This window comes from Heterocephalus glaber, unplaced genomic scaffold (assembly GCF_053883595.1).
Source record: "Heterocephalus glaber isolate CG9 unplaced genomic scaffold, H.glaber_assembly_v1.0 deba00001564, whole genome shotgun sequence".
NCBI lineage: Eukaryota > Metazoa > Chordata > Mammalia > Rodentia > Bathyergidae > Heterocephalus > Heterocephalus glaber.
Window position 1 is genome coordinate 22,997,393 of NW_028258351.1, and position 14,853 is coordinate 23,012,245.

Sequence of the window (14,853 nt, forward strand, 5' to 3'; positions counted from 1 at the left end):
CCCTTCACAAGGACCCTCAAAATTACCTACTGATTAGCTTGTTGTAAGGTTTAGAGATGCTGGATACTTCCAAGTTCATGTAACTACACTGGCATTTGCAACTAGGTCTTTCTGATTCTAAAACTGGTTCCTGGTTCTCAATTTGCTATTATTTTGGATATATCAGTACCAAAGTAATCAGCAAGTATTTATCAAATAGAGGGTCTACCACACACATACGTACCAGAATAGATCTGGGAAAGCCAGGAAGAAGTCCAAATAGAGCAACATTGTCAGAAAGACAGCGTCAGACCATTATTTTACACATTCAGGGATCTCTAGATTTCCATATTTCTGCATAAGAGCCAGAATGTTTTCTGGAACTAGCTTCCTCTCTGCTTTCTCAGTTCGAGAAGGAGCTGCAGTCATTCCTTTGCAGTTCCTTCACTCCCCAGGCACTAGGGCTCCACCAAGTGGGGATTGCCTCAAGCAGAGATTGGTGACCGGGTCCATTTCCTTCCAGCACTGACAGAGGCTCAAAACATCCACTTGCACCTGTCACCGCTCCAAGGCCACCTGGAAGCCCTGGAAAGTGTGGAGTTTCCTGAGGTGAAGCCCCGGCTGCAGCTCCTGCTCCATGTGGTCTGCCTGATTTGGGCTACATGCAAGTGCTACCGCTCTCCAGGGAGGCTCACTGTGCTGCTCCAAGAGATGTGCAACCTTCTCATCGAGCAGGTGGGCCTCCCGGGCATCCCTCTCCCTGGGAACTGGTTGGCACAGGAAAGGGTGAAGTGTACTTTTTTCCCAGGCTTGGAAATAATTATGCTCCAAACACTTTTCACCTTTGAAGTATTGTACTCTCACAAGCCAATAATTCATAAAGAGGCTTTCAGTAATATTAGAAACTCAGGAGGATGTGTCTTTTCACTCTAGCTCAGCCAGGGAGAGTGGGTGCTAAGGGTAAGTCAATGAATTTCAATCTCCTTCATGATCTGTGCAACCTCTTTCATGACTGGTATTAAGCTGGCAGCAAAACCTGATGATTAACACTGTACCTTTGGAGTTAGGCAAATCTTGGCTTCACCACTTGTGAGCTGTGTGTTCAGGAGCAAGTCACTCGCCTGCTGTGTGCCTCCCACTTCTCTGCCAGGATGTGAAAAAGAGGACCTATCTCACAGGAGTGCTGGGTGCCTGTGAGGCTTCAGTGTAGTAATGTATGTGCCCTGAACATGGTGAAAACAGCCTCAGTAGCTATCGAGAAGCTACTCCTTGGATTGCACACTTCTTGCTTCTTTTTTTAGGGTCTCTTGTAGCATCAACCAGTATAAATCTTAAGGAGTATATCTGTAAATAGAGCTAGATGCCTCAGGAAGTTTGTCTGGTCTTCCTTTCCAAATTGGCTTCTTAAGGAGCTGCAACTCTGAGAAAACAAGAAACAAGCTTAAAGTGCAGCTCGTAGTTAGTAACAACTATGAAGCTCATTGAGGCTACAAAATGTTACATTCGTATCTCTGCCAAGTATCAAATGAACCTTGTGAGAGAGGTAGAAGGGTTTATTATTGTTGTTGTTATTATTACCTGATGACATAGGCTAAGTCTCAGGAGATTGCCTGCCTCACCCAAGGACTCCCAAACCAAGTTCTGAACCCATGTTGTTTGGCTCTTAGACCTGCATTGCCATCATTCCATGTTTATCAGACTATTTTGATTGAAAGTATAAAAGAATCCAACTAAAAGAAGCATCAACCAAAGGAAAACTTATTGGCTTCTGAACCTTGAAAGTTAAAAGTAATTCTAGCTTTACCCTTGACTTGTAATAAATAGGGCCTTCAATTATGGCAGCAAGACCCAGGACTCCATTCTGTTGCCTTTCCTTATAGTAATGAAGGTAACTGTCCAAGAGCTCCATCTTCCCAGCTCCATCTTCTCAGCTTCTAGGTTTGAGAGTTTCTCAGAGACAGAAATAATTATGTTCCAAAAAATTTTTGCACTCAAATAATTTCATCCTTAAAAGCTAATAGATCACAAAACACCTGGGAATGAGGACCTGCCTTAGTCCCCACTGCCCCGAAGAAGTTCCATTGTTTCTCCTTGTCTCTGTTCAGTAACTTGCCTGATCACAGTGATTGTTTCAAATTACTGTGGCTGAAGGGTGACAAAGACAATCTGTCTTAAACCCTGGTTCCAGTCCACCTGTGGAAAAGAGGGCAAGGTCAGCTCTTTCCTATACTCAAATTTTGAAAAATATTACTTGGGTAATTACTGAAGTCCAAAATGGTGTCAACAAAGTTAAGGAGTGTGCTGCATCTGCAGCCAGGCTCAGTGACACTAGTCTCTTTGCATTCAAGGCTTCTAACTACCTCAGCCCAGAAGATCTTCTGAGAAGTGAGATAGAAGAAAGTCAGAGAAAACTGCAGGTGGTCTTGGATACTTTGGGTTTCTTCAAGCAGGTGTTTCAAGACAGAAGGGAGAATCTCCATACTTACTTCAAAGAGAAGGAGGAAGTCAAGGAATGGGATTTCCAGTCTTCTTTGGTCTTTGTGCGACTGGATGGCTTCCTGGACAGACTGCATATGGTGGAGGTGAGTGTGTTCATTTAGGTCCCCAGTCCCATACAGGAGTTAAGTCCAGGGCCTCCATATAAACAATAGGAGAATGAAAAATACAACTTGATGGTCACCCTTCCATTAGATGGTAGAACTCATAACAAGTGCTTGATAAATAGTTGTCATTTGGATTGATCATCACACAGTGGTGATACTGTTAGAAGAACAGGAAATTCTAATCACAGACCCATTTAAGAAGAATGCTTAAAAAATAAGTCAGGGGCTGGGAATTTATCTCAGTAGCACTGTGCCTGCCTCACAAGCAGAAGGTCCTAAGTTCAATCCCCAGTACCAAAGGGGAAAAAAAAAGAAATGTCAGGTAATTCAAGTGGTTTTCAAATTGCCTATGATCTCTGAACTTTGTACTAACTCCCCACAATGAATGTAATTATGTACCCTGAGCAGGTACTAATAAAGATTAAAATTTTACTATAAAAAATTAAATTACATTTTTAAAGAACAAATAAACTTAGCCTAGAAAGTCCAGAATGATAAATGAAAATGAGAGGATCTGGGTGCAGCTGGTAATACCTACAAACAAGCAGCTTTGAACCTCTCTACTCCCCCGTTCTCCAGGTGACATCCACGATGACAAAACCAGTGAACCCCTTTGCAAAAGAAACACAACTTTTGCACACAGTTGTTTTTTTGCCTGGTTATTTAAAAATTAATGTAATTTTAGTTTATGTACTACCATGTGAAGAGATGAGACTTTCTCTTTTGGTCTTCAGCATTTAGTATGGTTAGCGTCTTACAGTTATGGATTTGTTGATTTAATTTGAGGGAGGATAATAGGCACTATATAATAACATACATACTTAAAACTGATTTGAGAAATTCAAGGTCAACTTCAAGACAATAGCCAAGTAATAGAGAAGGAATTAGAATTATGTTTTCAGCCATGATTGGCAGAGATTTTGGAGTGAGTAGAATTGTGTTGGGAAAAGGCTGTGTTGACAACAATGAACCATGAGTTGATGAGGGCAAGAGAGTCTGAGACTGGACCTCAGTTCAAAAAGTATAGATCTTCCACAACTGTGCCCCAGCCACTGAGCTAGGGACTGCATACAAAGATGACTGAAGTATGATGCTACCTTATTTCTGTCCCTGTGTCCAGAGCCTGAGAGAAGGGAGAAAGATGAATGGAGGAGATCCAGGAGTGGGAAGACACAGAATCAGTAAATTTTACTGAGATGTCCTGAATGCCATAATAAAAGCGACATTGGGGGATTATTGGGAGCGAGAGAGAAGGGTCTGTGACCCATCAGCACTTTGAAAAAAAGAAATCAGAAACACGAGGAAACCAATTTTGAAACTGGAGTAGAAATTCTCCAGGGAAAATAAGACAGAGAAGGGCATAAAGACAGAAAATGTATGCAAGAAAGACAGAAGCTAGATCTTATGAAAGGCACACCTAAAATCCTTCACTAGGATGGTGGAGAGTATAAATAATTGATCTCTAGCTTCATCCTAAATGCCTCCTTTTCTCATAGCCATTTCCAGCTGGCTCTAGATGAACAACACCCCACTTTCCCTCCCCCTCTACTCTTTATTCCTCTCATCTCCACATCAACTCCTTTGCTGTTGTTTAGCCAAGGTGATGGACACTCCAGCTGCAACCTGCCCCTGGCCTGGGCTGAGCATGGAGGAATAATTTTCTCTGCCACTCAGAAGCAGTCACATTCGCAGCCCTCCATCCTTGAGAAAGTCCCTGAAGGTGGTGGCTGAGTTTAGCTCAGAAGGACTGCTAGGGTGGGGTCTCAGGCTCTGTGCACACATGCTAATGATGTGACTTTACATATAGACAGCTATTCTAACATCAGGGCACCTAATCTTCAGGATATATTCAGTAAATATAAGCAGAGATGGCCACCAGTCTCCCCGGAGTCATTACCCTCACAATAGTCCTCTCTCAGACTGCTTTTTCTTTCTGAACCAAACGCACAGCTGCATAAAAAGCAGTTGCCCCAGTTTAATTAGAGGAGGACTTGAATGTGGCCATGCTCTCTGTCTCTCTGCTTCCTCCCCTCTGATGTTTTTGGTCCTGTGGACTGGTTTACTTCTGTGCTCCTGGGCACCATTCCACCGTTTGTTCTTTTGATTTTTCATCTCAGACTCATCCCTCTTGCCCTTTGCTGTCTTCTTCCTCCCCTGTCACTTCCCTCCTCAGCTCAGTGCAGCGGGACAGGGGACTATCGATTGTCTCCTGGCATATTTTGTGTACCCTTTAGTTAACATTCTGTGTATCTCTGTGATCGATGCCTGTTTGAAATGGGATTAATCGGCCTCTCTCCAGCAAGAATTAGCATGAACTTAGCCTTCTTCATCTTCTGTTCTAATACAATATGTGACAATAGTTACACGAAGCCAAGTGCATAAAATAATATCAATGCCTTCAGCCCTCTGCATGCTGGTACCAAGGGGTTATATTGTGTGGGGCTGGTTTTTAATGTCCACAGTTTTCCCAGCTAACTTTCCTGATTTGCGATGACTTTTACTCTTGCTTTTTTTTTTTGCACAAGGGAATGTTGTGCAGGTCCACTCTTCTCTTCTGGGTGTTTGCTATATTAGATGAAGGTGGGGCGGGGTGGAGGGACTGCGTCCAAGGAGTAGGCAAGTTGCTAAGCAGTTTTCAGCAGATCTGCAGTAGGTGGAATAATTGCACTCTTGGGATGCCACCAGCCTGTTCATCCTCATCCTCACAACTGTGACACAACTATTCTCTTAGCTGATCCTTGTGAAGAAAAAAAGAATAGAAAAATTTTAAAAATAATGAATTCCAAGAACCTCATTCATCCCAGAACCTATATCCTCACAATCATCATAAGAGATAGGTATAACACATAAGCGCCATTAACTCTGTTCCATAAATTGGCTTCCACATAGTCACATGGCTCAGAGAAGGTTAGCTGGTATTTATATACAGGGGCAAGTGCTGTTTCCACCAGACTTTGATATCTTCTAGGGAATTTGAAGATCTATTTCCCTTCCTTTCTCCCATTTTAAGGGTCTCAAACTGGCTTTGTGGTTTTATTTTGCCCTTACACATTCTATTCTGTCTTTCTATACCTATTTTTGCTATGATTTCCAGGCCTTTTTTCCTAAATTGATTATTCAGGTAAAATTATGATTCCCATTCCATGAAAGGGTCTTATTCAGCTTTAGGGCTTGCTAAGGAAATTCCAAAATACACAAAAATTTTTGCAATTTGAAGGAACATTCAAAAAATTGAAGAAAAGGAGTCACTTAGTTGCTTCTGTATTTTTTCACTCATCCTCCCTTTCTGTTAGATGCTCCAGTGTGTACACACACACACACACACACACACACACACACAGTTAGTTTTGTGCCATCATATTGTAGATTCTGCAGATCCCCTGTTTACATTTCTGCCTGGAGCTTCTTTCCTGCAAACAATGCAGTCAGTACGCAGCTTGGAAAGAACCAGCATTTCTTTCATTATCAAATTGCTGTAAAGCTGTGATTCACTTGGAGACAAAATGATTTCCTGCTGAGGCTTTATGCAAAGTGATTAGCAGGAAGATAGGTAATAAGCTGACCTAATATACACCACATTTCCTTTTGCTCTTTCTACCGTTTCCAGCCACTCCTGAGCCTCCTTTCATTCCCAGCCTAATTGGGCCAGCTTCCCTTTCAGCCTGCCTTGAACATGTGGTCACATATGAGACTATTAGCAGTATAAAGCTGGTGGCAGTGGAAAGGTAAACAGTCTTTTTCCAAATGACCTTTTGAGATTTTCATCTGTGAGTGTCTGCTTTGTGCTTTTCCTTAATGAATTCTGAAGACATTTCTTTTCAGATGGGTGGCATGACCTCTCCTCTGAGTATAGGATTGCTATTGGTGGAGCTGGCCATTATTCTTTATTTTAATTCTTCACCTCTAAGGCAAGAGCTTACATTGAACCCTCCTCCCGTCCCTCCACCCACCGTCACCCTTAAATGTTACACCATTTTTTCTTAAGAATAGGACCCATTCAATGCAGGAAGCCACCAGGGACCCCTGACCATGTCTGTCTCCAAAGAAGCACCAAAATGTCCCCTTTGTAAGCTATTAAACTTCTAATATGTACCAAGCTTATCTAAGCGCATCAGGATGATCACAATTAATTATAAACGGCTAATTTATTAAAGCTCCACAAAGCCACTTTCTGTGTAACTCGATAGCCTATGGCAGGTTAAGTATTATTGTTCCCATTTACAGGTTAGGGACCTGAGCCTGAGGAAAGCTAAATGTCTTCTCACTGTAAGCCACATGGTAGTAAAGTGGCAGGACCAGGAATATCTGAACTCAGGTTTTTTCTGGCACTAAATCCTGGGCTCTTTCACAAAGCCAGATGTCTTTGCTCCGAGGTTGGTATTTTAATTCTGTACATAGCCTAATGAATTTCATGTGTTTACTACAGTGATGAACCAAAAAATGGATATTTTTAAATATTGTTCAAGATTTTTATTGACTTAAGTTTACCTTTTATCTGTTTTGTAAGATCTTTTAAATAAATAATGAAAAGAACTTCTAAATAATTTAAGAATCAAAGATAAAGTCATAGTTAGTATGATAAATCTGTACCCATAGTTGTGAGATAATCCCTCACCAGCTTCAGAGGTCTCTCCTACAGTATTCCAACATCAAGTTCCACTAGAATTCCTCCAGTGGTGGAGAGCTCACTCCCTCTCTCAGCATCCCGCTCTGTGGTTGACGTGTCTAGGCATTAGATAGAGAGGAAATTTTCTTTTTTATAGGTTACAATGAATCTCATATCAGCAGTTTCATAAGTTCAGCTTACATACTGAAACCAAATCTGCTTTTTCTAGTTCATTCATTCATTTACTTTCATTTCACCCTCAAAGTTTGACCATGGCAGGTTCCTCTTTTGATCCTTTCAGCATGAAAAAGCCTTGCTTTATAAATGTCTTCTCCAGAGACCGTGTTTCCTAGGTCCATTGTTATCTTGCTCGCTTTTTCTGGACGTGGCACAGCTAAGTGGAAGAATGAAGGGCACACTTACATTTATTCACCAGGTGTTTGTTCAGTGCCAAGCATTCTCCCAGGCACTGAAGATACCAGAGCATCCATGGGACATTTACCATCTAATGGGAAAGATAAGCAGAAAGTAAACCAATAATATAATATAGCGCTAAATAATATCATGCCAGAGTGTGGTAAGAGCCCTAAAGAAAGCTAAAGCAAAGAAAGGAGATAAAGAATACTGGGGAGATATATGGGGCTTTTGATAGGAACTTAACTAAAGCCCTAAGGCCATGCATTGAGTGACAAATGAAGGTGTCATCCACCATATGTTTGGTAAGTTAGATAAAACAAATATCCATTGTTTTCAGTAACTAGACTTTCCCCCAAATAGAATGATTAAATATCTCTAATATCTATGACTTTCCTGTTAGATTGAAGACGAAATACCTTTCAGATACCACCCAAGACCATGCTTTAAATAGTCTCGAGAAATAAAATAGCACAACTAAGTTATAATCCCATTTTCTGAAATTATGTCAGAATGAATCAGTCTTTTAAAATGGTAAGAATGTATCACCTAAAAATTGAAATTGACATCCATACAATTGTGAAGAATGAGTACCAACATACCTTCCACAGCACAAATATTTTTCTCCTGTAAAACTGATTACAACTAAGCACTTCGTGAGAGATTTGAATTACTGTGGAAGTCAATTTCATTTAAGTAAAATTCATTTCTGTTTTCTTTCCAGTATATAAAGTTGAACATATATTTTTGCAAGCATTTTATTAGTGTTATTTTAGTTGTACAAATTTATGAGGAACAGTGCAATAATTTGATAATGTATACCGTATGTAACAATCAAATACAGAGTAGTTAACATTTCCTTCTTAAACATTTTTAAATTTTTTGATTAAAAGGCAATAATTGTATATATTTATGGGCTACAGTGCAACAGTTCAGTACATTATACAATGTGTACCAATCTAATTAGTATAATTAATGTTTCCATGTCCTTATCATCACTTGTATTTGGAGCCTTTGTGTTCTTCTTTTCTAGTTGTTCGTAAACTATGTAATAGATTATTATGAGCTAGATTTACCTCACTGTGCTACGGAACTGTAGAACATATTACTCCTTTCTGATTGTGTTTGGGTACCCATTATCTAAATTCCCAACTTCTCAGCTTCTGAGTATCACTACTATGCATTCTGATCAACTTTTTTAACATTCATATAGGAAAGACAACATGTTGTATTTGTTTTCCTGCATCTGAATTATTTCACTCAACATAATGTCCTCTTGTTCAACCTATTTTGTTACAAACGACAGGATATCTTTATTTATGTCATATTTTCTTTATCCATTCTTCCATTGATGGGTATCTATGTTAGTTCCATACCTTAGCTACACTGAATAGTGCAGCAACAAACATGAGCATGCAGGTGTCTCTTTGATGTACTCATATTATTTCCTTTGGATCAATATCCAGAAATGAGATAGCTACATCATAGAAGAGATCTGTTTTTCATTTCTTGGGAGATTCCCATTCTGTTCTCCACAGTAGCTGTACTTGTGTTTCCACCAGTAGTGTATGAGAGTTCCTTTTCTCCACATCTTCACCAACATTTGTTATTTTTTGACTGTCTGATGGTAATCATTCTAATGGGTGAAATGACATCTCACTGTGGTTTTGACTTGGATTTCCCTGATGGCAAATAAAGACGGACGTTTCTTCATAAATTTATTGGCCACTTGAATTTCTTCTTTCAAGAAGTATCCATTTGTGTTCTTTTCCCAATTTTTAATTGGATTAATTTGCTTTTTCTTATTGACTTTTTAAGTTCCTTATATATTTTGATAGCAACCCTTTGTCAGATGAGTAGTGTTCAAATACAGTAATTTCTGACTTAACATAGTTTGCCTCTTCAGCCTATTGTTTCCTTTGCTGAGCAGAAGCTTCTTACTTTGATATTATCTCATTTGTCTAGTTTTGCTTTTGTTTCCTGTGGTTTGGAGGTAAGTTCTTCTACAAAAAAACTGTTCCCCGTAACAATATCCAGAACAATTTCTCTGTTTTCTTCTAGCATTTTTAAACAGCAACTGCCTCATCCCCTACCGAGGGTAACAAGAGCCCTGGTTCTGGTGATTATCTTCTTGACAGGCATCTTCTTTCCTCACCCCTTGCCTCCACTGCTGACTGGTCCCCAACATAGCTGAGCAGAATGGGGGCTGTTTGATGGCTGCCCACATTTGTATGGCACTCAAGTCCAAAGTTGGGGGGAAAGCAAAAAGTCAGCCACTTTTCCCCACTCTAATGTCTTTGTCACCACTATTGGACTTTATGTTCTGGGGAAACGAAAGAAATGGACAGCTTTGTGGCAGTCTGATGGGCCAAGCAGGCAGTGACCACTGGCAGCTTCTCAAAGTGATATCAAGACTGAGTGTTATATTGTACCTTCTTCTAGCCCTTCCAACCTCTTCAGGGTAGAGGACTCCCTTCTAGGGATCCACACAAAATGTTTGCCAAAGTGACACAAAGGTAACTTTCACCTTTGTCTTTTCTGTACCTAGACTGAAATACCTGATAGGAAGCACATCTTGGCTTGGAGGTTTTGTGATTTTAGAGAGGTACTCACAAGGCATAAATTCAACCTGTCCTTTTAGACATGCTCAGGAGGCTACTGTGCCATCGTAGGTGAAGTGGCTTCCAGAGATGTGAGAGAGACTCCTCCCCAAGGCTTCAAGGCTGTGTCATCCACCTGTAATTTAAACCTGAGCACAGCTGGGGCACTGCCCCATCAAAAACAGTGACAGTGACACATACTGTATGCCTGGCACTGGCCTAAACCCTGCATTAGTTTGCTTAGCTCCCACAACCATACCATGAAGTTTATTACAAATAATGAAACACAGACACAGAGACGGTAAGTAACTGCCCTCTGTTGCCCAGCATGCAACATGGCATACTAGGCAGAGACTCTCAGCAGACTTTTGTCCTTGGCAGATGAAGTTGCTAAGAAGGCTGGTGTCACCTTCTGGATTTGTCCTTCAAACTTTCAAGGGTCTGCTTTCCTACCCAATTCTCCTAAAACAACTATCACTCTAGAACTAAATAACATGGCCCATTAGAAATTGACTGTTTAAGTAAAAGTCAGTAGCAAAGCCACCAATCACATGATTTTATTATAACATTTTATACTTTATGTTAGAATACTAAGAGAAGCTGAAGCATACCTCTCATTATTTGTTTATTCATTTGTTTTTCTTGGTATCTGTGAATCTTATTTATCTGCATTTTCTCTTTGCTTTGTTATTGAGTTTAAACAAGAGTTATTTTTACCAATACAATCTAATAATAAGGTTACAAAACTAATCAGGCGTCACATTTTCCTAAGCAACCACCACCCCCATATGATTTCTAGCTCTTCCCATCCATGGTTGTTGTGATGATGCTTATTATCATTTTAACTCTTATGAATTATCCCCATAGGATCTTCTGAAGACAGCCTTGGATTTCCACAAACTGGGAAAGCTTGAGTTTAGTGGCATCAGGGGGAACACCCTGAGTCAGCTGGTGCACCAAATGTACGAGGAATTCCAAGAGATGTACAAGGTCTTCTCTGAGTGCTCCTACGACTTCTTGGACTCCCACAGCAGGGTAGGGCCTGCAAGAGCTAAATCAGGAGCTTTGTCCTTTTTTCAGATGCCTGTAGCCTGTAAGTCTAGAGATTTACTTGTGTATTCCTATGCATTTCCTTTGGCTCCATGGTCCCAGTGGGTTTTTTATCAGTTATTATTTGTGTCGGGGAAAATCTTTTATTATTCCTGTGTCATTAGAAAGATTCTACTTATTCTTTATGTTAAGAAAAAGTGAGAAAATGTTTTTTCCCAACCACTACCTGCCCCGGATAAGAATACCTGGGATCAGAGATGCTGAGATGGGCATGAGATGACAAAGGAAGCTGGGACCACCATGTGGCTTCAAAAATTTAAGCTAAGTGAAATAAGCCAGTCATAAAAAGACAAATACTACATGGTTTCACTTATATATGGACTCTATAATAGTCAAATCAGAAGGTAATGGAGGTAGTCAAGGGCCAGAGGGAAAGGGAAATTGTGAGGTGTGGGTCAAACTTTGCATAATAAAATTTCAGTTATGCAAGATGAAGCCCTGGAAATCTAATGTGCAACATGGTGATGACACCTAACAATATTGTAATGGATATTTGAAATTTGTTAAGAGCGTAGACCTCAAGGGTACTACTCTCTCCCAAACACATACACTCAAAGGAGAAAATGGTACCCAAGTGAGGTGATGGATAGATGGGTTAATCAGCATGATTATTATGATTATTTCACAATGTACACATTTATCAAAACATCAAGTTCTATACCTCAGACATACATAATTTTTATTTGCCAAATATATTTCAATAAAATTGAAAAAGAAAGTTTTAAACTTTGAGCAGAGGTTACTAAGTGAAGGCCAGGCACACGTAGACAGGAGTGTATTAGTGGTCAGAGAGGGTAAGTTATACCTCCTCAAACTGAAGATACATTTTCCAGGATTGGAATAAAAAGCCCGCATCTCATATGTAGCCTTCAAGAGCCAAAATCTGTGGGGAAAATAAGCACAGGAAAAAAATAAAACAAAGGCCAGCATGGAATTAGGGAATAGAATTCTCTAAAAGAAAAGACAGAATTCATGGAGAAGAAATTTTAAGCGAACAGGAAAAAAAAAACAGAGAAAGAAATTAGGGCAGGAATCTTCTCAGAACATCTTCAAATATCCAGGAGAATCTCCAGAATCGGGAGGTACCACTTTCCAAAAATTCCATGAGTCAAAAGTAGAAAAGAAAAGGTGGATTACCAAGCAGGACATATACCATGTGTTTACAACCACATAATAGAATAAAACAAAATCCCATACACAATATGAGTGGGGTGTAAGAAAACATATCACAAAGTCAATGTGGTTGGGTTTGGAGGTAGAACTGTACAATGTTTTTCCATTTTTTAAAAATAAAATATGCATTGCTATTGTAAAATAGTAATTATAAACAATAATTGCACAAATCAGAGATTTGAGTTAAAATTTCCTTAAAATTTGCTGTACTCTAAGAAAAGAAACACACTCAGGGTGGCAAGATAAAATACAATATTTGGGACATACTTGTAATAACACAATTCATTGTTTATCTGAAATTGAAACTTAACTAGGTGTTTTTATTTGCTGAATTTAGCAGCCATAGGGACAATGGCTAGTTCCTGTCCATTAACCAATTAAGGTGTACCAAGAACAAATAACACACATTTACTTAGCTAATTTTCCTTCTAATGACTAGATGAGTTCAGTTTCACTGAGAAAAATGGGGTTTTGACTTGGGGGAGGAAGCACAGTAGGTAATGTTGGAATAGCCCCATTGGTGGGCTGTTGCTTGTGGGGTCATATGAGCTGACCCTGCGGTGAAACTAAAGGGGCTTCAGGAAGTAGAAGAGAGGGCCACAGAAAGGGAGGTGAAAGGAAACCAACCTCACATTTGACTCATTTTGCCTGGAGTATTTAGGTTAAAATGCTGCCTAAACAAGGTCACTTTCCACATAGATGAACACTAAGTCATACCATGCTGAATTTTAGGGAATTAAAATAAATCTTTGGTATGACTGATTCAAGTATAAAAGTTGGTAGTAAAGACTATCCTGGGATTGGCCTTCAGAAAGTCATGTTTTCCTCAGATATAATGTGGTGTCTCCTCAGGAATTTGTAAATGACTTCTCTGGATTTAACCAGAAAGTAGAAGATCTTGACCGAAGATTGGGGACTATCTTTATTCAAGCTTTTGATGATACACCTGACTTGGAGCATGCCTTTAAGGTTTGTACAAGTAGGGCAGGAGCCACCTGTGCTGAGTACTTCCCCAGCTCTTGTCAGAGGATGGTAGGGATACATTCTGAATACTTCATTCCTGCAAATATTATTCTTCTTTATTTGGTGGAGGGGAACAAAATATTAAGGGCAAGGAAGTGTGCAGAGCTGGGCTTCTCAGACTGATTACTTGCACTTTTCTGAAAGCATGACAATGTACAAATTCTTTTAAAGAGTTTCTCCTGCAGTGCTCTCTTTGGGTGCTAAATCTTTCTCAATAAGTTGATCTTTGAAAGTGAGAATGGTCTATATCCTGAAACTATGGCTCTGCAGTACCATAGCTGTTTATTTTTGTTGTTGTTCTTGTTGTTGTTTTTTATTTTGTTGGACTGGAAATCAAACTCAGGACTTTATGCTTGCCAGGAAGGCACTGTGCCACTGAGCTACACCCCCCCCCCATAGCTGTTTAAACATTGCTGCTAGATTGATTCAAGCTGGAGCAAACCAATTACCATGAGTCATGCTTTGGATCTTAAGTGACATCCCCCACCTCATATATTGGAGGTTTGAGCCCCAGCTGATGTTGCTATTGGGAGCTGGTGGAACCTTTAAGAAGTGGAGCCTAATGCAATGAAGTGAACACTGGGGCATGTTCTAGAGGGGGCTGTTGGATCCTCTGCCTTTCTTCTTTTCTCTTTGCTTTCTGGCTGCCATGATGTGAGCAGTGTTGCTTTACTGTGTACTTCCTGCCATAGTGTTCTGCATCATCACAGGCCCAAGAAATGAAACCAGGCAACCACCACGGATGGAAGCCTCTAAAATCATGACCCAGAATAAATCTTTCCTCCTTTTAAATTTATTTTATCAGATACTTTGTCACAGTGACAAGATAACAATTATCACACTAGGTAGTGGGTTTCAGGATTCAGGCATCAGTAAGTAGAGCAAGACTTGTGCCCTTACCCTGTCTTGCTTGGATCAGGTGACACAAAAAGCATGGCAGGGAAGGTAGGACACAAATGAGGACATAAACAGCTGCATAACTGAGAAAGCAGAGTCTTAAGACATGAAGGTTTGGCGAAGCATGTCTTCTGCAATCTTCTGTAAAGTATGAAGTGGTTTATTCTAAAAATCCTCAATGATTATAGTCAGGAGGAAGTTATAAGAAGGCAAATGGCAAATGTTGGTTCAACAGAGAAAAGGGATTTCTGTCAAAGCTGCTTAAGATGTATGAGCTTCCTTGATAAGAAGTTAAGTTTCCATCCATTAAATATATCCAAACAGATACTGAGTGACTTGTGGGGCATTATAGAAAGGCTTAAACCCCAGATGGCTCAATCTATGCTATTTCAGAATATTAAGTAACCCAAATATGCCTGGTTTCATTAGCCATTGAGTGTGTGTGTGT

The 14,853-nt window shown here is 40.0% G+C and overlaps 1 protein-coding gene across 12 annotated transcripts in view; it reads left to right on the forward strand.

Annotated features, from left to right (window-relative positions):
• The window catches only part of Dnah9 (dynein axonemal heavy chain 9), a 373,887-nt gene that overhangs the window by 18,188 nt on the left and 340,846 nt on the right, over positions 1-14,853 (forward strand). For all 12 annotated transcript variants that reach the window (XR_002386940.2, XR_015443305.1, XR_015443304.1 and 9 more), the window contains exons 5-8: positions 503-714; positions 2,328-2,561; positions 11,070-11,237; positions 13,338-13,454. Coding sequence is in view for 7 of the 12 variants with exons in the window: in XM_087192015.1 (XP_087048141.1) it covers positions 503-714; positions 2,328-2,561; positions 11,070-11,237; positions 13,338-13,454 (731 nt within the window). In the remaining 5 variants the exon portion in view is untranslated. The remainder of the gene's footprint in view (positions 1-502; positions 715-2,327; positions 2,562-11,069; positions 11,238-13,337; positions 13,455-14,853) is intronic.